This window comes from Pleurodeles waltl, chromosome 11, assembly GCF_031143425.1.
Source record: "Pleurodeles waltl isolate 20211129_DDA chromosome 11, aPleWal1.hap1.20221129, whole genome shotgun sequence".
NCBI classification, from domain to species: domain Eukaryota; kingdom Metazoa; phylum Chordata; class Amphibia; order Caudata; family Salamandridae; genus Pleurodeles; species Pleurodeles waltl.
In genome coordinates this window covers 597082334-597108710 of record NC_090450.1, presented here as the reverse complement: position 1 = coordinate 597108710, position 26377 = coordinate 597082334, and the positions used below count along the sequence as shown (strand labels likewise).

Below are 26377 nucleotides of genomic sequence, written 5' to 3'. Positions count from 1 at the left end.
CGGCGGCAGGTGATGTCAAGTCGGGTCCAGTCCAAATCGGAAGCAGAAAGGTGGAGAAAGGTATGTTTTGAACCCCTTCCACTTCAATTCGCCAACACAGTTGTGAAGGTAACACTGCCACTGTTGGGTTGGTGGGATGGCATATCCCAATCTATTCAGTGGTAAAGGTGGCTGCAGTCCCACCTGCAGCCCCTATCTCCAATCCTGATGTTGACACAGCTTCAGATTCCTGTGGAGGCGGCGGGACTCAGGCTGTCTTTCGCCTATTGTTAGAAATGGGGTCTCTAGTTGGCAGTCAGTTTACTCCCTGTCCAAGTAGGGACCCTCACTATAGTCAGGGTAAGGGAGTAACACACCTAAGATAACCCTGCTCACCCCCTTGGTAGCTTGGCACAAGCAGTCCGGCTTATCTGATGCAATGTGTGAATTATTTGCACAAACACATACAGTAACACCGCAAAAACCCCACAAAGGACTCCACACTAGATTAACAAAAAGTACCCATTATGTATCTAAATCAAGCAAGACCAAAATTACAAGAATCCAACATACACAAGAAAAGATATTAATTTTTACAGAAAAAATAGTATTGAATCCATAGAAATCAATGGATGTGTTGTTTTCGCTCAAAGTACCTGGTATGCATAAAAAATAAAGCTGCACAGGCATGCGTGCGTTGGAAAAGCAAGCGATGCATCGATTCCTTACTCACAAGTGAGGCCATGCGTCGATTCTTTCTCCGCCAGGCAAGTGATGCGTCAATTTCTGGACAAGCAGCCTCAGATCTGTGCGGTGATGGTAATGCCCAAGGTTGATGCGTGGAAAATCCAGACGCGCAGCAGAGAAGAATCCGTGCTGAGCTAGCAATGCATCTATTTATCTGGTGCTGCATTGATTTACTAGGCGCGGTGCAGGTGCTGTGTTGATTTTTCTGCCACTCAGCTCCGGTACGTGGATTTCCACTAAGGTTCTGACAGCTTCTCCTTCCAGGGTCCCAGCGACTGGATGTGGCACCACTTGGCAAGTCGGGGGTCTCAGCAAGAGAGCCCAGGTGCTGGCAGATTAAGTATTTGATGTCCCTGAGACTTTGTAACAGGGGGCAAGCTCAGTACAAGCCCTTGGAGAATCTTCTCAAGCAGGATACACAGCAGCATTCAGTGTTTGTCCTCTAAGACAGTAGCAGAAACTGGAGGCCAACCCAGCAAATCACACACAGCAAAGGGACAATACTCCTCACAGCTCTTCAGCTCTTTTCCTTGGCAAATGTTCCTCTTGATTCAGAAGTGTTGTAAAGTGTTATAAAGTTATGGGGTGAGCAATCCAATACTCATACTAATACTTGTTTCTGCCTTTGAAGTAGGCAAACATCAAATGAAAGTCTTTGTAGTGCACAAGACCATGCCTCTTCCTTGCCCTGCCACAGACACACAATAGGGGGTTAGAGAGTGTATTGTGGGAGGACAGGCATGGCCCTTTCAAGTGCAGGTGACAGCTCCTCCTTCCCACTCTAGCCAATAAAGACTCATCATGGAATACAGAGCACATCTGAGCCCCCTTTGTGTCACTGTCTAGAAGGAATTCACAAACAGCCCAACTGTCAGTCTGACCTGGATGTGTATTTAGTAGTCAAGCAGAGGCACAGAATGGTTAAGCAAGAAAATGCCCACTTTCTAAAAGTGGCATTTTCAAACTGATGATTTAAAAATCAACTTTACCAAAAGCTGTATTTGTAAAGTGTGAGTTCAGAGATACCAAACTCCAAATCTCTATCTGCTCCCAAAGGGAAACTGTACTTAAAAGTCATTTAAAGGCAGCCCCAATGTTAACCTATGAGAGAGATAGTCCAGTGAAAATCGAATTTGATAGTATTTCACTGTTAGGAGATGTAAAAACGCACCAGCACATGTCCAACCTTTAACATACACTGCACCCTGTCCCTGGGGCTATCCCAAGCCTAACTTAGGGGTGCCTTACATGTATAAAAAGTGAATGTTTGGGCCTGGCAAGTGGGTACACTTGCCAGGTCGAATTGGCAGTTTGAAACTGCACACACAGACACTGCACTGGCAGGTCTAAACTATGTTTACAGGGCTGCTCATGTGGATGGCACAAATCAGTGCTGCAGCCCCAATAGAAGCATTTGATTTACAGGCCCTGGGCACCTCTATGGCACTTTACCAGGGACTTACTAGTAAATCAAATATGCCAATCTTGGAAAAGCCCATTAAACATACACTTTACACACAGAGCACTTGCACTTTAGCACTGGTTGTGAGAAAGTAGCCTCTTTCTAGCCTTGTTACCCCCACTTTTGGCCTGTTTGTGAGTGTATGTCAGGGTGTTTTCACTGTCTCACTGGGATCCTGCTAGCCAGGGCCCAGTGCTCATAGTGAAAACCCTATGTTTTCAGTATGTTGTTATGTGTCACTGGGCCCCTGCTAGTCAGGACCCCAGTGCTCATAAGTTTGTGGCCTATATGTATGTGTTCCCTGTGTGGTGCCTAACTGTCTCACTGAGGCTCTGCTAACCAGAACCTCAGTGGTTATGCTCTCTCATTTCTTTCAAATTGTCACTAACAGGCTAGTGACCAATTTTACCAATTTACATTGGCTTACTGGAACACCCTTATAATTCCCTAGTATATGGTACTGAGGTACCCAGGGTATTGGGGTTCCAGGAGATCCCTATGGGCTGCAGCATTTCTTTTGCCACCCATAGGGAGCTCTGACAATTCTTACACAGGCCTGCCACTGCAGCCTGAGTGAAATAACGTCCACGTTATTTCACAGCCATTTTACACTGCATTTAAGTAACTTATAAGTCACCTATATGTCTAACCTTTACCTGGTAAAGGTTAGGTGCAAAGTTACTTAGTGTGTGGGCACCCTGGCACTAGCCAAGGTGCCCCCACATTGTTCAGGGCCAATTCCCCGGACTTTGTGAGTGCGGGGACACCATTACACGCGTGCACTACATACAGGTCACTACCTATATGTAGCTTCACAATGGTAACTCCGAATATGGCCATGTAACATGTCTATGATCATGGAATTGCCCCCTCTATGCCATCCTGGCATAGTTGGCACAATCCCATGATCCCAGTGGTCTGTAGCACAGACCCTGATACTGCCAAACTACCTTTCCTGGGGTTTCACTGCAGCTGCTGCTGCTGCCAACCCCTCAGATTGGTTTCTGCCCTCCTGGGGTCCAGCCAGGCTTGGCCCAGGATGGCAGAACAAAGGACTTCCTCTGACAGAGGGTGTTACACCCTCTCCCTTTGGAAAATGGTGTGAAGGCAGGGGAGGAGTAGCCTCCCCCAGCCTCTGGAAAGGCTTTCATGAGCACACATGGTGCCCATTTCTGCATAAGCCAGTCTACACTGGTTCAGGGACCCCTTAGCCCTGCTCTGGTGCGAAACTGGACAATGGAAAGGGGAGTGACCACTCCCCTGAGCTGCACCTCCCCTGGGAGGTGTCCAGAGCTCCTCCAGTGTGCTCCAGACCTCTGCCATCTTGGAAACAGAGGTGCTGCTGGCACACTGGACTGCTCTGAGTGGCCAGTGCCACCAGGTGACGTCAGAGACTCCTTCTGATAGGCTCCTTCAGGTGTTGCTAGCCTATCCTCTCCCCTAGGTAGCCAAACCCTCTTTTCTGGCTATTTAGGGTCTCTGTCTCTGGGGATTCCTTAGATAACGAATGCAAGAGCTCATCCGAGTTCCTCTGCATCTCTCTCTTCACCTTCTGCCAAGGAATCGACTGCTGACCGTGCTGGAAGCCTGCAAAACTGCAACAAAGTAGCAAAGACGACTACTGCAACTCTGTAACGCTGATCCTGCCGCCTTCTCGACTGTTTTCCTGGTGGTGCATGCTGTGGGGGTAGTCTGCCTCCTCTCTGCACTAGAAGCTCCGAAGAAATCTCCTGTGGGTCAACGGAATCATCCCCCTGCAACCGCAGGCACCAAAGAACTGCATCACCGGTCCCCTGGGTCTCCTCTCAGCACAACGAGCGAGGTCCCTTGAATCCAGCAACTCTGTCCAAGTGACTCCCATAGTCCAGTGACTCTTCAGTCCAAGTTTGGTGGAGATAAGTCCTTGCCTCCCCATGCCAGACTGCATTGCTGGTAACCGCGACTTTTGCAGCTACTATGGCCTCCGTGCACTTCCGGCGGAAATCCTTTGTGCACAGTCCAGCCTGGGTCCACGGCACTCTAACCTGCATTGCACGACCTCCTAAGTTGTCCTCCGGCGACGTGGGACTCCTTTGTGCGACTTCGGGTGAGCACCATTTCACGCATCCTCGTAGTGCCTGTTTCTGGCACTTCTGCGGGTGGTGCCTGCTGCTGAGAGGGCTCCTTGTTTTGCTCGATGCCCCCTCTGTCCCCAGACGCAATTGGCGATATCCTGGTCCCTCCTGGGCCACAGCAGCATCCAAAAATCCTTACCGCACAGTGTGCAGCTAGCAAGGCTTGTTGGCGGTCTTTCGGCGGGAAAATACTTCTGCACTACTCTCCACGGCGTAGGGAATCCATCCTCCAAAGGGGAAGTCTCTAGCCCTTGTAGTTCCTACAGAAACCTCAGCTTCTATTGTCCAGTAGCAGCTTCTTTGCACCCACAGCTGGCATTTCTTGGGCATCTGCCCATCTCTGACTTGCTTGTGACTTTTGGACTTGGTCCCCTTGTTCCACAGGTACCCTCGACTGGAAATCCATCGTTGTTGCATTGTTGGTTTGTGTCTTTCCTGCAGAATTCCCCTATCACGACTTCTATGTCCTTTGGGGAACTTTAGTGCACTTTGCACTCACTTTTCAGGGTCTTGGGGTGGGCTATTTTTCTAACCCTTACTATTTTCTAATAGTCCCAGCGACCCTCTACAAGGTCACATAGGTTTGGGGTCCATTTGTGGTTCGCATTCCACTTTTGGAGTATATGGTTTGTGTTGCCCCTATCCCTATGTGTCCCCATTGCATCCTATTGTAACTATACATTGTTTGCACTGTTTTCTAATACTATTACTGCATATTTTGGTATTGTGTACATATATCTTGTGTATATTTGCTATCCTCATACTGAGGGTACACTCTGAGATACTTTGGCATATTGTCATAAAAATAAAGTACCTTTATTTTTAGTATATCTGTGTATTGTGTTTTCTTATGATATTGTGCATATGACACTAGTGGTACTGTAGGAGCTTCACTCGTCTCCTAGTTCAGCCTAAGCTGCTCTGCTAAGCTACCATTATCTATCAGCCTATGCTGCTAGACACCCTATACACTAATAAGGGATAACTGGGCCTGGTGAAAGGTGCAAGTACCCCTTGGTACTCACTACAAGCCAGTCCAGCCTCCTACATTGGTTGTGCAGCGGTGGGATAAGTGCTTTGAGACTACTTACCACTCTTGTCATTGTACTTTTCATAAGAGAAAAATATACAAAAGAAGTTCAGTGTATGTACACCTAACCAAAAAGTTTTGCATTTCTTTTCTCACCTCTTTTCTAAAGTGCTGAAAAGTACCTCTAAAACTTTCTAAAAAGTTCTTAAAAGTTTAAAAAGTTGTTTTTCTGTCTTTCTGAAAGTTCTGAAAACTTTTTTCTCTTTTTCTATCACTTAAACTCTTACTAAAAATGTCTGGCACAGGACAAAATGTTGATCTGTCCAAACTTGCATATGACCACCTTAGCTGGAAAGGAGAAAGGAGTCTCTGTGTAGAAAGAGGTTTGAGTGTAAAGAAGAATCCTTCCTTGGAATTATTGCTTAACATGCTTAGAGAACAAGATAAGGCCAAAATGTCCTCATCTGTTGAAAAAGTAGCTAATGGTTCCCAATCTGATCCAGGGACTCCCCTAGGAAAAGATTCAGGAAAGAAACTTCCTAGCCTGCCCATTACTAGACAGTCTAGCATAGTTGGTACTGAGGTTGAGTCACACCATACAGATAGTGTTGTCTCACATCATAGCAAAAGCATTCATTCTCACCACAGTAGAAGTGATGTTTCTGTTAACCAAGCTGTTAGGGTGCCTTCTGTAAGGGATAGGTCTCCTTCTGTCCATTCTCACCATACTTCTGTTTCAAGACATGTCCCTCCCACCCACCCTGATGACAGATTGTTAGAAAGGGAGCTCAATAGATTGAGAGTGGAACAAACCAGACTGAAGCTCAAGAAGCAACAGCTGGATTTGGATAGACAGACCTTAGAAGTAGAGAAGGAGAGACAGAAATTGGGTTTAGAAACCCATGGTGGCAGCAGCAGTATTCCCCATAGTCATCCTGCAAAAGATCATGATTCCAGGAATCTGCACAAGATAGTTCCCCCTTATAAGGAGGGGGATGACATTAACAAGTGGTTTGCTGCACTTGAGAGGGCCTGTGTTGTACAGGATGTCCCTCAAAGGCAGTGGGCTGCTATCCTATGGCTATCATTTAGTGGAAAAGGTAGGGATAGGCTCCTTACTGTGAAAGAAAGTGAAGCCAATGATTACAAAGTTCTTAAGAATGCACTCCTGGATGGTTATGGCTTAACCACTGAACAATACAGGATAAAGTTCAGAGAGACCAAAAAGGAGTCTTCACAAGACTGGGTTGATTTCATTGACCATTCAGTGAAGGCCTTGGAGGGGTGGTTACATGGCAGTAAAGTTACTGATTATGACAGCCTGTATAACTTGATCCTGAGAGAGCATATTCTTAATAATTGTGTGTCTGATTTGTTGCACCAGTACTTGGTGGACTCTGATCTGACCTCTCCCCAAGAATTGGGAAAGAAGGCAGACAAATGGGTGAGAACAAGGGTGAACAGAAAAGTTCATACAGGGGGTGACAAAGAGAACAATAAGAAGAAAGATGGTGAAAAATCTCAAGATAAGCATGGGGATAAGGGTAAAACCAAAGATCCCACTTCAAATCTTAAACACTCTTCAGGGGGTGGGGATAAAACAAATTCTTCCTCTTCTTCTCAACCTACACAATTTAAAAAGCCTTGGTGCTTTGTGTGTAAAAACAGAGGCCATAGGCCAGGGGATAAGTCCTGTCCAGGTAAACCCCCTGAGCCTACCACCACTAATACATCAAGCTCTAGTGCCCCTAGCAGTAGTGGTACTAGTGGTGGGACTGCTGGCAACAGTCAAGTTAAGGGTGTAGTTGGGTTCACTTATGGGTCCATAGTAGAAACTGGGGTAGTCACTCCCAAGACAGTTTCTGTCACACCTAGTGGCATTGGCCTTGCCACACTGGCTGCTTGTCCCCTTACAATGGATAAGTACAGGCAGACAGTTTCAATAAATGGTGTTGAGGCCTTGGCCTACAGGGACACAGGTGCCAGTATCACTTTGGTGACTGAAAACCTAGTGCACCCTGATCAACACATCATTGGACAACAGTATAAGATTATTGATGTCCATAACTCCACTAAGTTTCTTTCCTTAGCTATAATTCAGTTTAGTTGGGGTGGAGTTACTGGCCCTAAGCAGGTGGTGGTATCACCTAGCTTACCTGTAGACTGTCTCTTAGGTAATGACCTAGAGGCCTCAGGTTGGGCTGATGTAGAGTTTTATGCCCATGCAGCCATGCTGGGCATCCCAGAGGAATTGTTCCCTCTCATTTCTACTGAAATGAAAAAGCAAAGGAGAGAAGGCCTGAAAACTCAGGATCCCTCTCCAACAACAGGTAAAAGGGGTATCACAGTATCCCCTAACCACCCTACCATTCAGGATACCATTCCTGTGGTGGGAGAAACCTCTCCAGGGGTGGCACCTGTTCCAAGGGAATCATCAGTTGTCAAAACTGTACTCCCTGAGGTAGAAGTACCTCTCTGTGGGATAACTAACATTGGTGAGAAAAAGAGCACCATTTTAGTTAACATGGAGCATCCCTCCAACCCTCCCAGAGAAACTTTAGTGCAGAAAACCTGCACTGCCTCACAACACTTAGGACAGCATCCCTGCCCTAGTGTGGAGCTCAGAGGACAGCATCCCTGCCCTGCTCCAACTCAAGAGAAACAGCATCCCTGTTCTCTCTTCCAGCCATATGGACAAGGTTTTTGCCCAGCTATGGCTTTATTGAAACAGCATCCCTGTCTGGCATTTCCATCATTACAAATAGGTTCAGTGGACAATTCCCACTGCCCTAAACTAAAACTTACTGATAGAAACTCTGAAAATACATCTTCACATTGTTGCTTAGCTAAAAAACTTCAAACAGGGTGGTTTACATCCCCAAAGGGAAGTAACCATATAGTGGATGATAAAGGGAGTAACCAGTCTATTGCAGAGCTACTCTCTACTTATCACCACTTAGACAATAAAGTCTCAACTGGCCAAGGTTAGCCTTATTGTCCTTCGTTTGGGGGGGGGGGGGTTGTGTGAGAAAGTAGCCTCTTTCTAGCCTTGTTACCCCCATTTTTGGCCTATTTGTGAGTGTATGTCAGGGTGTTTTCACTGTCTCACTGGGATCCTGCTAGCCAGGGCCCAGTGCTCATAGTGAAAACCCTATGTTTTCAGTATGTTTGTTATGCGTCACTGGGACCCTGCTAGTCAGGACCCCAGTGCTCATAAATTTGTGGCCTATATGTATGTGTTCCCTGTGTGGTGCCTAACTGTCTCACTGAGGCTCTGCTAACCAGAACCTCAGTGGTTATGCTCTCTCATTTCTTTCAAATTGTCACTAACAGGCTAGTGACCAATTTTACCAATTTACATTGGCTTACTGGAACACCCTTATAATTCCCTAGTATATGGTACTGAGGTACCCAGGGTATTGGGGTTCCAGGAGATCCCTATGGGGTGCAGCATTTCTTTTGCCACCCATAGGGAGCTCTGACAATTCTTACACAGGCCTGCCACTGCAGCCTGAGTGAAATAACGTCCACGTTATTTCACAGCCATTTTACACTGCACTTAATTAACTTATAAGTCACCTATATGTCTAACCTTTACCTGGTAAAGGTTAGGTGCAAAGTTACTTAGTGTGTGGGCACCCTGGCACTAGCCAAGGTGCCCCCACATTGTTCAGGGCCAATTCCCCGGACTTTGTGAGTGCGGGGACACCATTACACGCGTGCACTACATATAGGTCACTACCTATATGTAGCTTCACAATGGTAACTCCGAATATGGCCATGTAACATGTCTATGATCATGGAATTGCCCCCTCTATGCCATCCTGGCATAGTTGGCACAATCCCATGATTCCAGTGGTCTGTAGCACAGACCCTGGTACTGCCAAACTACCTTTCCCGGGGTTTCACTGCAGCTGCTGCTGCTGCCAACCCCTCAGACAGTTTTCTGCCCTCCTGGGGTCCAGCCAGGCTTGGCCCAGGATGGTAGAACAAAGGACTTCCTCTGAGAGAGGGTGTTACACCCTCTCCCTTTGGAAAATGGTGTGAAGGCAGGGGAGGAGTAGCCTCCCCCAGCCTCTGGAAATGCTTTCATGGGCACACATGGTGCCCATTTCTGCATAAGCCAGTCTACACCGGTTCAGGGACCCCTTAGCCCTGCTCTGGCGCGAAACTGGACAAAGGAAAGGGGAGTGACCACTCCCCTGACCTGCACCTCCCCTGGGAGGTGTCCAGAGCTCCTCCAGTGTGCTCCAGACCTCTGCCATCTTGGAAACAGAGGTGCTGCTGGCACACTGGACTGCTCTGAGTGGCCAGGGCCACCAGGTGACGTCAGAGACTCCTTCTGTTAGGCTCCTTCAGGTGTTGCTAGCCTATCCTCTCTCCTAGGTAGCCAAACCCTCTTTTCTGGCTATTTAGGGTCTCTGTCTCTGGGGATTCCTTAGATAACTAATGCAAGAGCTCATCCGAGTTCCTCTGCATCTCTCTCTTCACCTTCTGCCAAGGAATCGACTGCTGACCGCGCTGGAAGCCTGCAAAACTGCAACAAAGTAGCAAAGACGACTACTGCAACTCTGTAACGCTGATTCTGCCGCCTTCTCGACTGTTTTCCTGGTGGTGCATGCTGTGGGGGTAGTCTGCCTCCTCTCTGCACTAGAAGCTCTGAAGAAATCTCCTGTGGGTCGACGGAATCGTCCCCCTGCAACCGCAGGCACCAAAGAACTGCATCACTGGTCCCCTGGGTCTCCTCTCAGCATGACGAGCGAGGTCCCTTGAATCCAGCAACTCTGTCCAAGTGACTCCCACAGTCCAGTGACTCTTCAGTCCAAGTTTGGTGGAGGTAAGTCCTTGCCTCCCCATGCCAGACTGCATTGCTGGGAACCGCGACTTTTGCAGCTACTCCGGCCTCCGTGCACTTCCGGCGGAAATCCTTTGTGCACAGTCCAGCCTGGGTCCATGGCACTCTAACCTGCATTGCACGACCTCCTAAGTTGTCCTCCGGCGACGTGGGACTCCTTTGTGCGACTTCGGGTGAGCACCATTTCACGCATCCTTGTAGTGCCTGTTTCTGGCACTTCTGTGGGTGCTGCCTGCTGCTGAGAGGGCTCCTTGTCTTGCTCGACGCCCCCTCTGTCCCCAGACGCAATTGGCAATATCCTGGTCCCTCCTGGGCCAAAGCAGCATCCAAAAACCCTTACAGCACAATTTGCAGCTAGCAAGGCTTGTTGGCGGTCTTTTGGCGGGAAAACACTTCTGCACGACTCTCCACCGCGTGTGGGATCCATCCTCCAAAGGGGAAGTCTCTAGCCCTTGTCGTTCCTGCAGAAACCTCAGCTTCTACTGTCCAGTAGCAGCTTCTTTGCACCCACAGCTGGCATTTCCTGGGCATCTGCCCATCTCCGACTTGGTTGTGACTTTTGGACTTGGTCCCCTTGTTCCACAGGTACCCTCAACTGGAAATCCATCGTTGTTGCATTGTTGGTTTGTGTCTTTCCTGCAGAATTCCCCTATCACGACTTCTATGTCCTTTGGGGAACTTTAGTGCACTTTGCACTCACTTTTCAGGGTCTTGGGGTGGGCTATTTTTCTAACCCTTACTATTTTCTAATAGTCCCAGCAACCCTCTACAAGGTCACATAGGTTTGGGGTCCATTCATGGTTCGCATTCCACTTTTGGAGTATATGGTTTGTGTTGCCCCTATCACTATGTGTCCCCATTGCATCCTATTGTAACTATACATTGTTTGCACTGTTTTCTAATACTATTACTGCATATTTTGGTATTGTGTACATATATCTTGTGTATATTTGCTATCCTCATACTGAGGGTACACTCTGAGATACTTTGGCATATTGTCATAAAAATAAAGTACCTTTATTTTTAGTATATCTGTGTATTGTGTTTTCTTATGATATTGTGCATATGACACTAGTGGTACTGTAGGAGCGTCACTCGTCTCCTAGTTCAGCTTAAGCTGCTCTGCTAAGCTAACATTATCTATCAGCCTATGCTGCTAGACACCCTATACACTAATAAGGGATAACTGGGCCTGGTGCAAGGTGCAAGTACCCCTTGGTACTCACTACAAGCCAGTCCAGCCTCCTACACTGGTCAGCAGTGGTAAAGTGCCCAGAATACCAGAACCAACAAAAACAAAGTCCAGCACACAGTCAAAAACATGGGAAGCAGAGGCAAAAAAAAGACAGTTGAGACCACGACAAGGATGGCAGGTCTAACACAGAGACCAGAAGATCCCTACCTAATAGGTAGTGTGTAGTCTTGGACCCCGGAACAGTGCATCTTGATTTATGGATTAGATAAATGGTTAAGGTCTCATGAAATTTTTAACATAGAAATCCCTCACTCAAAGACTTGACTACGCTGGTGGTGTGTGTGCTTCAGCTATGGTTAACAGATTTGTCGTTTGAAAGGAAGGTTTTTCTGAGTCGGCTGAATCTTGTCAGGGAACAGTAAAAGATCTGACACGTGCCCTCATTCTAAGCACAGGAGATAATCTGAACAAAAATTCAGAAAATCACAACTCTAAAAGTTCTTCATGAATAAAACACTTCCAAATGAAAACTATAAACAGTAACTATTTATTTCCACATCCACCATGTGGTAACAGGGTCAGGAAAGATGCGACTATGAAGCAGTATGATGCATCTCCATTGCAAACAAATACCAAAACTGTTGTTAATCACACCATTGGAGGAAGGGACCTATTGATGTGACGTGAGAAGCAGGTATGAGCAAGAGCCTACTTCCTTGGAAAAGTTGAATAAAGGGTATTACAACAGACTGGCAGATAACATTTGATTTGCAGGGTTAATAACAGACTTTAGCTAAAATGCAAAGATGCAAGGGCTGACAGAGACCTATCCAGGTTCACCAGCGATTGTAGCGTACTAATGTGCCTGGTCTCTGAGCAGGTGATTTGCCCATTCACTCATTTAGGTGTTCCACTGCATTCAAAGAAAACTCTCTCCCTTACCAAATACAATTCCTCTTAAGGACAACAGGCTGAGAGGAATACATGCACGAAGATAGGAACGTTGAATTGGAAGCTCCACCAAGGTGTGAACTGCAGTAAAGATGGGACCCATATATAGTGGTCTGGCTACAAACAGCACGCTGAGCCTGTGGAATGGTTAAGTGAAGGTCCCCACTGTTTGACAATAAGACTTAACCACAAGCCATCACCTGCAAGGAGATTGCGTAAACTCACAATCCAGAGGTAAGCTTTACTTTTGGTATTATTCAGCAGAGGAACCATTTCTATCATAATCACATTTCAGTAGTTTTTTTTCAGAATGTATTTTATCACAATTAATATTGTTTTGAAAATATTACACAACAGAACAAATTCATAGTGACAAGAATAAATATGTGTGCCCAGGGCCTGTAGAATAAATGCTACTAGTGGGCCTGCAGCACTGATTGCGCCAGCACTGAAGTAGCCCCTTAACTTTGTCTCAGGCCTCCCACTGCAAGGCCTGCGGGTGCAGTTTCACTGGCAATTCGACTTGGCATTTAAAAGTACTTGTCAAGCCTAAAACTCCCCTTTTTCTACATAAAAGAAACCCCTAAGGTATGCCCTAGGTAACCCATAGGGCAAGGTGCTGTGTAGGCAAAAGGCAGGACATGTACCTATGTAGTTTACATGTCCTTGTAGTGTAAAACTTCTAAATTCGTTTTTACTCTGCTGTGAGGCCTGCTCCCTTCATAAGCTAACATTGGGGCTGCATTGTTTGAGTGGTAGCTGCTGTTCTGAAAGGAGTAGGAAGGTCATATTTAGTATGGCCAGAATGGTGATACAAAATCCTGCTGACTGGTGAAGTTGGATTTAATATTACTATTTTAGAAATGCCACTTTTAAAAAGTGAGCATTTCTCTGCACTTAAATCCTTCTGTGCCTTACAATCCACATCTGGCTGGGTTTAGTTGACAGCTCCTTGTGCATTTACTCAGACACACCGCAAACACAGGATATTCAGCCTCACTTGCATACATCTGCATTTTGAATGGGTCTTCCTGGGCTGGGAGGGTGGAGGGCCTGCTCTCACACAAAGGACTGCCACACCTCCTACTGGGACCCTGGCAGACGGGATTGAACTGAAAGGGGACCTGGTGCACTTCTAAGACACTCTTTGAAGTCTCCCCCACTTCAAAGGCACATTTGGGTATATAAACAGGGCCTCTGCCCCTACCACCTCAGACACTTCTGAGGTAGACACTCTACTTCATCAAGACACTTCCTGATGAAGAAACTTGCACCAAGAACCTGCATTCTGCCAGGAAGAACTGCCTGGCTGCCCAAAGGACTCACCTGACTGCTTTCTGTGAAGGACTGCTGCCTTGCTGTTGCCCTGCTGCCTTGCTGTTCTCTGGCTGTGGTGAAGAAGTGCTCTCCAAGGGCTTGGATAGAGCTTGCCTCCTGTTCCGTGAAGTCTCAGGACCAAAAAGACTTCATCTCTACCAGAAGGACTCCTTGTGTGGCGAAATTCGATGCACAGCCTGCCAAAAACAACGCACAGCCTGCACCACGGTAAAAATTTCACTGCACGCCGATCTGGAACTACGCGGCCTGACTTTGCAACGAGAAGATCGACGCAGTGTAAGTGTAGCGACCGGAAAATCAACGCATGGCCCACCGGAATGACGCACAGCCGAACTGGAACGACGCAGCCCGACTTCCAGAGAGGCATCAACACAGTCCCTGCCGTGCGGTAGAAAATTTCGACTCAACGCCCACCGAATCGACACAGCTCCTGTCACTTCGTCCTGCCAGCGCAGGAAATCCACGCATTGTCCCCGGGGCATCTGAAAACCCATCAACCTGAAGATAATCCACGACAGAGTGCCAGAAATCGACGCACAGCTGTCCCTGCGTGAAAACTAAATGACGCATCACTTTGTGCAGCCCGGTAAATCGACGCACACCCCTTTGTTTCCACGTATCTCCTCTGCAGCTCTTTACTGAGATTTTTCAAGCGAACCAGGTACTTTGCGCTTGAAAGAGACTTTGTATGCTTTTAAAAGACTTAAGACACTTTATATCACTTCTCAGTGATATCTCAACATTTACTTATTGCATATTTGATAGTTTTGCTCTACTTTTATCCAGATAAATATTATATATTTTTCTAAACACTGTGTGGTGTATTTTTGCGGTGCTATATTGTGTTATTGCATGACTTTTTGCACAGATATTTTACACATTGCTATCTAAGTTAAGCCTGACTGCTCAGTGCCAAGTTATCAGAGGGTGGGCACAGGATGATTTGGATTGTGTGTGACTTACCCTGACTAGAGTGAGGGTCCTTTCTTGGACAGGGGGTAACCTGACTTCCAACCAAAGACCACATGTCTAACAGCCGTAATTAGGGTGGTGTGGCTTGTAAGCATGGTGTAACTGGCTGCTGATGATTCAAATCAACACATCAGCACAGTATACTTCTGTTGCCAGATGATCTGCACAGTGTTTAGTACTCCAGTCCCTCAGGCCCCTCCTATTGCAGTGGCTTGACTCTGTTAGACCCTAATTTAGGGACCTTTTAGACTGGTCACTGCTTACCTGCTGACAAACCTTGAGACAGAGTACAGAATGCCAGTCAATAACCTTGGAGGGCAGCAGCAGGGAAGATGTACTAAGGAGACCAATTCCGAGGATGCAGAACAACAGAGATGGGGAGGGGGCAAAGTGGTATCCCTTGACTTGTGCTGCAGATATTTCAAATATGGCCAAATGCAACACGATTCATGAGACAAGTGAGCCCAACAAGAATAATAGCACAAAACACTCTCTGGATCAGTCTTCTCAATAAGGCTCAATAGGGGCTGGTAGGTCCAAAGGAGTGAAAGGCACTTACGTGGCCAAAGAAGAGAATGACTATCCAGTCTTAGGAAAAAAGGTGTATGGCCAAGCCTTGAAAAATTAACAATGCTAAGAAGGAGAATAGGAAAATGATCCCAGAGAAAGTAGACGTTTTCAAAGATGACTGTATAAACATGTCAAACTCTGTGGAACTTTGTAACATTGCACTTTTATGCCTTTAAGAGCTGGAAATCATTGAACCTCTTAGGCCTGTTGAAGACTCTATACTAGTTACAGACCAAAGACCAGTCCAAGGCAGGTGACACTGACATAAATATCAACAGCATCTCTAAAATCCAAAGTCAATCCTTTGAGGGTGTCCAACCAAATATACAACTTCAGGGCAACAAGAGCAAAGCGAGAGTAATGGCGATATTTTGGCTATAGGTTTTGACATTTTACATGACTTTGACAGCAATAATGTGTTAGAAGGTAATGAATTAGACAGAGGCTGTTTACTGTGAGGGGGATCAAAGTGTGAAAGAGATGGTGATGGTGACGCAGAAGGTAGGGTGGTTGGGTTGGCAGATATGCTGCTGAAAGGGGATAAAATACAAGGTTTTCACCCACCCTGGTCATCCTCCTCTCCCATGTCCTTCCCAGGGGGCTGGTAGGATTTCAGATTTATCGGTTCATGACACCAACCCAGAACATTTAGGGAACATCAGCCACTTGGACACCTCTTCTCAGAACTGCCTTGAGATGCCCTTGAATTTTCTATATTTAAGTGCTTATGTTAATGCAACTAACCTTTCAAGATATGCTGAAAGCCCTAGTTGTGTCAAATATTCAGCAAGTAAAGCAGAATCTGAGCCCTAGATTTAAAATTATGGGAATTAAATAAGAATTCTATACACAAAAACATAGCAGATGACCAGAGTGGCTCTAAGACTCCACTGAGACCAGTGGATGGCAGTCAATCTAATCAATCTGAAAACCTTTATATCTCCCAGTATCCCTCCATAATTTATCACCATGGTGAGCAGTAAGGGCGAAAAAGGGTTCTCAATGTTTCAGCTTGCAAATTGGTTAACGGAACACTCACAGACCCCGAAAGAGAATATCCAAATTACAAACAATAAAATCTGTGGTAAAGTCACAAAAGGCCAGGAAAAATAAAGTAACCATTTTAGAATTTCCCATATGGAAAAAAAGGAGGTTGTAAGACAGCTGAAACATGGTACTACTAAGACAAAAAAACAAGAAGCAATGCATGATTAACCATGTGAGTGATCATAGTTCACTTGATGTGGAGGAGATGCAAATAGGTCTGGCTAGTAGACTGGCTGGAAGGTGACGGTCTAGAAAAGTCCAAAATGAAACAAGCCTGAATCCACCCGACCAAGGTTTCCAAGACAATGATATGCCTAGTAAAAATCATCTATATTAAACAGATAAAAAGGGAAAAGAGAAAAATTAATCTAATGCCATTAAATAGATCAAAGTTTCTTTCACTTTACAAACTAATCCCTTCCTTAAGTGAAGTAACATTTGAGAATCTAGAACAGGTAGGGTTGTGTATGTCTAATGAAGTTAAATTAATGAAAGCAGAATTTTCTTCTAAAGCAATTGTAGATAAAATAATTAAGAGATAAAATGAATTGATGGAGCATGGTGTGCTGATTAGTGAAAATCCAGGATGCGGGGCAAATCAAATCAAATATTCATTCAAAGCATAACATGGGAAATACAACCAAGTGTGTGACCCCACAATTTCCATCCCTGTTAAGAAATCATAAGGGACTGGTCTCTGTGCAAATTGAATTGCCGCATCTGCCTATGTGTTGTCCAGGCAAGATAAACCAATGGTGCCAAGAGACGAGAGACTCTTTAGACCACATCATAACTGTTACATTCACAAATGACGAAGCAGTGGTGGGAAGAGACTGGTATGTACCTGATCAGGAGAACTGTGGAAATAGATATAGCAGGACAGAGTGGTATTAGGACTAGGCCCATAGGCAACCCCCAAGTAAAATTCTGGTTTGGATTGTTCATGGCTTTATTGATTTTAAGAACCCAGCTAGTTACAAACACCTTCAAGAGGAATATGCTATACTAATAATTTTAAGAAACATACCTGCCGGAGTGTCCCTCAGTAGAAGGGTTCATTGTTATCAGCAGGGAGGTCAGTTTATCCTTTAAGGTAGGACTGGCCTCTGGTGGCCAGTTGATATTGGTCTCAGTGCATAGTGCTTTGAAGAGGATTCATACTACAAACATCATGTATTTGGCTGTTGGGCTGTCTTATTCAACTAGCAAACCCAAATATGACCCAAAACTGAATTCTTTGTATCAATGTGTACACTCCACTGAATTGTGAGAGGTTTTGAGATCAAGTAACCAAGTTGGATTCTGATTTGCAAGCTCTACGCAGTAGATACCCTTCGGCCAATGTGGTTTTAGCAGTAGAATTTAATTAAAAAATTACATTAACTATTTTTGATGATTGTGCTCAGGACGCCATGGGTTGCTATGAGATCCCACAAGTCCTGTGTCTGAGAGTAAAATCATTTAAAGCACAGGAGTTAGCATTAGCCCTTGTACAATGTGGTCTGATCAATCTGAATGGACTCTTTGTAAACAATTGTCCTGTAGCTGCTACATTTAGATATGGTCAGAATAAAACTTCAATTGATTATGTCTTAGTCTCAATGGAACATTTTAACTAGAATACTAGGGAATATGCACTTAGGCTGGTACTGACTGCCATGCCCCTAGAAGGGAAGTCGATAGATTGAGGTACAAAACTGTCACCAACCAAGAGGCTAAAGTTGTGAAATTGCAAAAGGCTTACCAACTAGTTTGCTCTCAACAAGAGGTAATTTTATGAGTCTAATTGGAATGAGATGCATGACGCAACTAGCAAGGCTAATGATAACCTTTTTTGGTGTTAGGAAAATAAGTTGCATATAATACATACCTCAAACTAGAGGCCTAGGTCTCAGATGCAAACTGGCTAAAGTTCATCTAGGAGCTCTACAAAAAACAAAGTATGAGGAACAAAATGATAACCATAACTGCCACGCACTTTACTCTAATCTATTACAATTGATGAAGTTAAATGCAGAGATAATTTTGAATTTTAACTTCTCATGAGCAGGCAGCCCAGAATTTCCTCTATAAGTCACATCCATTGTAGTAGGCAAAGCTATTTAGTCTCTTCTTTAAATGGGTGGCTAACTCACAGAGTATCTCCCCTTAATAAGGCTGTGCTATATTTAAACCTATATACAAAAAAGGGCGTATGAAGCAATAACGAAAACTATAGTTTGATCTCCCTATTGGATATTTTATCTAAAATATATGCTGAGGCTCTTTATAAAACTCCCAAGTAATTGGCGTTTAGTAATCGGAGCATCTCAAATGAACAAGGAGGGTTTAGAGCCAAATACTCCAAAGAAGATCATTGTTTTATACTCTGAGGTGTTGCCAACAAAGCAATAAGCACAGTTGGAAAACTGTGATGTTGCTGTGTTGACTTCAAAGCAGCATTTAATAGGGTGGATTGCAGGATTATATAGGATAAAGTGGTAAAATGAAATATGCTAAAGGACCTGCTGACCCTGATCTAGACACTCCATAGACACAATTGATTACAGATCGACCTAAATGGTTCAGGAAATTTAACAGATACAATTCTGAATAATGGGTTAAGAAAAGGTTGTGTCTTGGACCTTTACTTTTTTATTTTATTCATTTCTGAACTCCCTGATGCCTTAGAAGCAGTTGATTCTTTTTCCTTGGATTGGAAGGGTTATATCTCGGAACCACGGCCTCGTTCTAACCACTAATGAGTTTACCACAAATGCATTTACAACGATTTTACCATTGTAAACGCATTCCTGGTAAAGGCACTAGCAATCAGCATGCACGACCCAGCATGCGTCCACCCCAGCCCCCACCCCATAAACCTAAACCCTGACCCCCCTCCCCCAAACCCTAATCACTCCCAGCCCCACCCCACCCCAAAAACTAAAAATACCCTGAGTCCCCCCTAAAACCTAAAGCCTGCCCCCCAGACCCTAACCACCCCCAGCCCCCCAAAACATCCTCAGTCCCAGTCCAACTTACCTCCTCCTTCACCGCGTCCACTCTGACTCCCTTCCGTACCTTAACCACGCATGTACATTGTTCAGACATGCTTAGTTAAGGTACCAAAACCAGGAAGTCGTGGAAAATGAAAGCGATGTTTCGCTTTCGTTTTTCACAACCTCGTGGTTCCGGTCTCGTGCTTCCGGGTGTTTCCCACTGGAAGGGTGCACACCCATTGTCTTATGTATGTAGATGACTTAGATCTGATGGATTTGAGACCACTTGGCTTGCATGGCAAACTATTTGGAGGTCACTGCTGAAAAAAACAAGATTCAAATTTTTTCAAATAAGCCTAAAAGATTTTCATGGTTTCTTAATTCTTCACCTTTGGAACAAGTAAATTAGTATACATATCTAGGAATTAGCTTCTCTTTGAATTTGAAGTTGCAACATAATTTTACAAATGTTAGAATCACTTGTACTTAGCACAACAAATGCTTTAAAGAGATTTGATCTGATATATGGAGGGTTATCTACTAATCCGGTCATGAAGGCCATAGTTTGGAAGTTGATCCCGCAGGCCCTCTATGGTGCTGAGTTATTGGCTCTGGATCAGTGGTCCAACTGGGAGCTACTAGAGAATATCTGCAAGAAACAGTCTTAATGCTTCCCAAAATGCAATGTTACAGGCAGTGAGTTTAGAGTTAAATCTTGAATCCTGGAATACGATTGCAGGATCACGTGCCTTAATGATATTAGACAGGATGACATCAGGGACAAACTATCATTACTGGTGATACAGGATATAATGCTGTCTGAAATCAGTTTTCCTCCAAAAAATAATGTCAACAGTGAGGGAAATTAGAATTGGATTCGGTGTAATTGACACTGACAATCAAATGACGGGGAACTGCTCAAAAGAGCCCTCTGGAAAAGAGTTAAAATCTACTTTTTAGCCAGTGATAAACAGTATCTTAGCTCAAAAAACTTTGTAGGCCCTTTTAAGAATATCTTGGAGCGGATGTCTCTGTTCCTTACTTTAGTTACCTCCCTGATAAACGATTAAGGAATGTAATTTTCTAGGTCTGAATCAGGATAGACCCAGTATGGAGGGTTATTGGCTTCAAAAGAAAGGTGCTGGACAACAGTTGTTGCTGCCCTTGTAATTTGCAAAATCTGTAATATGTCTGCTATTGGATTTCCCACTAATTCTGAATGAAAGGAAAAAAAAAATCCTTCACCCTTACCTTTGAAGGAATGGACTGAGAACTTGCTTTGATGCACTAGCAATCTTGATGGGAATGAGACAATTTAATTGTGTTACCACCATTGCTAAGTACATTCTGCTTGTTCAAAAAGAGAATTTTAAATGTGCGAGTGAAAATGTATCATTGTTGATCTACTGAGTACTTCATGGTAATCATGAACTTGAATATTTCGATAACAAAGTTGTTTAAAGTAGGAAGGTTTTCAAGTTGTAACTGAGGTGTTTGAATGATTTTACAAAACCTTTTTTTTCTAATCATATTGTAAAATAGTAGTAGTTTTTTACGAGTTTAATTTGTATGACATATTTATGATTACATTTCTTGTACTATACCACAGTGTGCATTTCTATGAGATGTATATCTTCGAAATAAATAAAATATTTATTATTGTTATTACTTTAAAATGTTACAGCATAGCCAAATTTAAACATAGTAGAAATGATTTAGTACAAGGTTGCTACTTCTTAGGGATTGAGCAGGAGAGCATACAAGAAAAACATAGACTTATTTGTTTCATTGGTTTAGGGTTTGGGATGCTAAAATGTAAATGTATTACAATCTTCTAAGGGGCACCTTAGTGTCATTAGTTGGACAGGGATCAGAAGTGAGGTTTGGTGACAAGTCACCATGATAAACCTGTTATGGTGGTGGGTTCACACAATCAGGCATGAGCAGAGCCAATGTCCAAACTAGACTCTACTGGCTAGGCTCTCTCAGCAAATATTCTCAATGGGAAGAAAAACACATGCAGTACAAGAAGATGCAGCCTGTGTTCAAAATAGGATAGACATCTGTCTGATGAACGTTTTACCAAGAAGCACAGAGATAAAGTTTGAGAGCTCAGTTTGCTTAAAGGATTCACAAGAGGTTTTAATAGACAATTTCACAGTCTTTGATTTGTTTCTGGGTGCCTGCAATGGAGAACTGTAGTGATTAAGAAGATCAGTCTTAATTTTAGATTGATAAGCTGCCACTGGTCCCAATCATAATTCTTTGACCCACTGTGTTTTAAACATGTTTATCTGAATGTTAAAATCTTGCACAGAACTAGGTTTAGTTCTAATGGAGTTGGTGACAACTTGCCATAATTACTGAGTTTTAGGTACCAAAATTATCAAATGGTGTTATTCTGGAATTTCAGACATTTTGGGCAGAATTCACAAAGGTTAATATACATCTGTATACTTTCTCATGTGTGCACTTACAGTCCACATAGTTATATTGATTCACATTTTACTATACACCATTTATGAGTGAATAATTAAACCTAGGTAAATCAATAGGAACCATTGGGTGGGCCTCCTATACTGGGATTTACAATTCTACTGACAGGTTTGTGCCTGTTGGTGGAGATCTCTGCCACTGAGATGCACATCTCTCTATGGAAAAGTACAGGGAAAATTATTAAAGTTTAATGTACTTTTAAAAAAACTATTACAATTATTTTAATGTGTGAAATAAATGTAAATAATACAAAAAGGATTTATTAGTAACGCATAAAATGTTGAAGCACATTAACTCACCAAATGTGTCTTAATATTATATCAATTTAAATATATTATTTTAATTTGTAAATAATTTTAAACAATAATTTACAAAATGTTCCCACACTCATTAATTGTTTTATCACTTCTCATATATATATATATATATATATATATATGTATATATATATGTGTGTGTGTGTGTGTATAGTTATACACAACTTACTTATTTTATGTTATTTATTAACCTATTAAAAGCAACCGTTAATGTGCCACACACATTTTGTCATTAGAGTTTATACTCATGTATAACCCTTGTACTAGCAGCAAGTCTACAATCTGCATTAGACAAAAGTGTTGTTTGTTGTAAATAACATCTTTGAAGGGATGTTATGTTTACCAAACAAAAACAAAAATCCATCAAAATTCTTGTTCCAATTCAATGACTATACACATGATGTCACATATCACATCATCATTGATATCATCAATGCCATCATTATTCAGGGTTCTGGGTACACCCTTTGACCATAGCCAGCACAGCCTACTTGCTCTGTGTCTTACTGGTTCCTGGTGCAGGTGGTTGGCTTTGGTGTAGCCACACAGTTGATATTGAGGACAAAATGTACTTTCATCACGCTGTGGCACAAACCCAGCAAGTGGACTGAACCAATTGCATAGAAGCAGTAACACAATCGTAGGATAAATGGATTGATTTGCAGTGAAAAGTGAATTGTATGAGAGCTTTAATGTTAGATGTCTGGCGACTTTATTTCAAGTGCATCTTTATGCTTGAACAAGCATGAATGGGAAACAGAACAGAATGAATATGCCAAAGAGACGGAGGTCAGGCTTTGCTAATGACCAATCGCCACAAGTTATTCAAAACACACCACAGTCATCCATGTTGCCCTAGTCAACCCTTGTGCTCGCTCACCAGGTTGGTCAGAAACTGAAGACATTTATCTAAAGGTAGCTGCAGGAGCCAGAGGCTAGATTATTCAAAGTAGTGATTGCTTCACTCTACAAATATATTTGGTAAAGGAAGCACATAATGAAAAGGTGTGGATAGTTGATGGCACAAGCCAAGGACCTTTTATTTTTGGCATTAGACAACATGGTGAAATTTCATAGGATAGGGTCCTAAATGTGAAGTGATGTCTGTAGGATGCAAAGGAGGTAGAAGGCTTTGAAACATGTTAGCAATAGGAGTGAAACAGGAGTTATAGTGTTTTTTTCACGGGCAATATTTACCACTATTGCCGTTTCATGAAGCATTATGAGGCTTTTAGATCCCTGATCAAGCACCACATATTTGTGCCTTGGTTCCTCCTTTCCCAACCATAGAGGGCGGACCTGCTTTTGCAATATTTTCTATGTTTTCCTATTTTTTATAGTTAGTAAAACATCCTACCTTCTCAGCCCTCTGCTCTGCACTCCATCATTGTTTATCAGGGATGAGGCTTCTGCATGGAGGCAATTGGATGCGTTCACCAAATTAATGTGGGAGGATTAGAAGAGTGTGATGTGACTGTGCTCTTCATTAATCTTTCAAATATAGTGATGGAAGCCACAGGATTGGGCTGGTGCACATGCTGTCCAATGGACAGACCGTCAAATAGTTAGACACTTCCTGCTTCTGCTGCCTTTCTTTTTTATTGGGGAGAGGTACTTTAACTGTAGGCAATAATTGCTTTTAATCCTCCTCTCTATGTTTGTGGGCCCTCGTTATGGTCTGGCTTGACAGCACAGGTGTCACCAGACAGTTATATGAGAATCACTAGAAGACTACCTTTGGCTCCGCCCGCATGTTGGAACCCAGTAGTACATGTTTTGTTTGGGCAGAAGTTGTGTGCTTCCACAAAAAAGTGCTTGCCCTCCACACAGCTGTGATGATTTTATTTATCCAGATGCCTGATCTTGAAATTCATATGCTGTTACCATGCTATTAACGTGTCTTAGATAACTAGGTAGTTTATGACGTTTTTCTCTGGTTGCAGCGCTATGGAGTTAGGGCAGTTATTGACATACATGGTGTTTTAGGTCTGGCTTGACAGTGCATTCGTAACCCACATGTTTTGGCTTTGGCAATGCTTGTTTTTGCTTTCCACTGTGACCTGTTTGAGCAATTCATTTTTGCGCCTTCCTGACCCTAGCTGTAGGTGATTTTGCAAACATCAAGGCCTGATTCAACAAATATGACGTTTACCATACAGTTACTGTAACTGCTACTCTAGGCAATAGTGAGTTTATAAACCAGATTTCGGTTTGTGCGTGTGAAGAGGGGGGTCTTATGCCCTACAGCCTTAAAACCTTGATATTGCCACATCATTGAACTGAAATTAAGCGTATGAGTCCTACTTGTCTCCCACCTACAACAGTACATACGCCATTTTTGTTAGGCTAATGTGACATCAAATAAATATCCTCAGAAGTGGCCTCTTTCTGTGGCGCCATCTGTAAGCACTGGGCACGTAGTTCGTTTTTAACGGGAAGTCGGCTTAGTTCTTTTTGGAAAGTAGTGGCATGCAGGTTGTTATGCCAGTCAGGCATCCCATAAGCTGCTGAGTTTGTAATGAAAATGAATTGTGTATTAAAATCTGCAGATGGCATAATGTATCAAAGAATTTAGGTAAATTCCACCTGTCATGAAATTAAAGTCCAGTCCCTGCGGAGCGTTATTTACAGACAAACAGAAGCAGTTCCCGTTTCGAACAGACCGCACGAAGTATTTTGTGGCGTTTTACGTTTAGCATTCTATAGAGAAACCAAGAAAAGTGTGACGATAGAAAATAAATATTGATTACCTTGCGTTTGGCCGTAACTTGTTCGTGGTAGCGATCGGAGGAGTCGCCAGGAATTTCGCTAGCCCACAGGGTGATTCCAACAACAGTGTATGCGCAGCCAATTACCAAGAGCGGCAGGATATAAATGAGGACGGTCACGGAGATGTGGTACCTACGAAAGGTCAGATAATTAAAGCCAATGTCGTAAAAAATGACGTTTGTTATAAACCAAGCAATACGCACTTTTTCAGGTAACATGATGTTTCAAGAATCACACTGCATACAACAGGCGACTGTAGATTAAATAGAGTAATTATGGTGCATCTGAGCGTGGTATGTAATCAGCAATCTTAAAATTATATTCCCCACGTATATGAATTGCGAGTGAATAAGAAAATATGTTTTAAACTCTAAAGTGCTAACATTATTATGTTTTTAAAACCACGTCCACCACAACTCAGTTTTTCCAGTTTTTGATAAATCAGTCGACATTTTATAGCCCTACTAAAATGTCAGATTAGGAAGGGAAGCATGGCCATCATTTAGGGGTCGCAGATGCGACCCCTGATTTGCCCTTTGCAACCCGTCGCACTGCCTTTGCGACCCCTGACCTCAGAGGTGGCAAATTCAGTGCCCGGAACACAGTGGCAGCTCGTCTTTACGGATGTCAGTTGGGGCTCCACCCTCTTAAATTTTCTGTCAATCTTTTATTACACTCATATTCATTCACTATTAGTGTAAAAGAAAATGAGTAAAAATAGCTAGAATATGCCCTTTACATGGCAGCTGAGGTAAGTAAAAATGCTTTTAAATGTATTATGTGTGTGTCCTTCCGGGTGAGTGTGTTTATGTGATAGAGAGTGTATGTAAGTGTAAATGTCTGTGTATATGTGTAAATATGTGTGTATGAGTGAAAGTGGAGGTCAAAGGATATGTGATCACTTCCGCTACCCCTGGCATTTCAGTGAATTGACGTCCATGAATGGAAAATGTGTGCAGAAGTGGCTGGTATCCCAAAAAAGTGGTGAGACAGAGCGAGGGCAAAAACAATAAAAAAAATAAAAGTACTTACCTGCCACTCGCCTCCTCACCGCCTCGGTGCTCCTCTGCTGCCAGTGCACAGGCTCCCAGACTCCTCCACGCCAATCCACATGCTTCTCTCATGCTGGGTAATAGTATTGCCCAGCATGACAGAAGAGCAGAGATTGGTGTCAGCAGGCTGGTTTTGCACTTCTAGGGAGACTAGCAGCCTGTGCCTGCTGTTCCCTACCCAGCAACGCAGCTCGGGTTGGAGAGAACTCAGTGCACATGCTGGCTTGGCCGTCCTAGGATGGCCGGCCAAACCGGCATGCGCACTGACCGCTTTGACGACCACTCCTGCTTCAGTGCTGTCTTCTTTGTAGGCCCGCCCCTAATACTTGTCTCGTGAAGAAAAATAAAATAAAACAGTTTTATCATTTTATTTTTCATGTTTGCATGCTGGCAGGTGGGTGAAGCTCCTCGGCCATTATGGAGGGGCAGACACTGGGTGTGTGCTAGTTCAAGGTGGAAAATATAGGAGCTTATTTACAAGGATCTGACACATCGCCATCGATGC

General features: G+C 43.7%; 1 protein-coding gene across 2 annotated transcripts in view; it reads right to left on the bottom strand.

The window, feature by feature from the left end:
* Positions 1–26377, bottom strand: part of TACR1 (tachykinin receptor 1) — a 1875561-nt gene that overhangs the window by 158883 nt on the left and 1690301 nt on the right. For both annotated transcript variants that reach the window (XM_069214112.1, XM_069214113.1), the window contains exon 3: positions 24802–24952. In XM_069214112.1, the coding sequence (XP_069070213.1) occupies positions 24802–24952 (151 nt within the window). The remainder of the gene's footprint in view (positions 1–24801; positions 24953–26377) is intronic.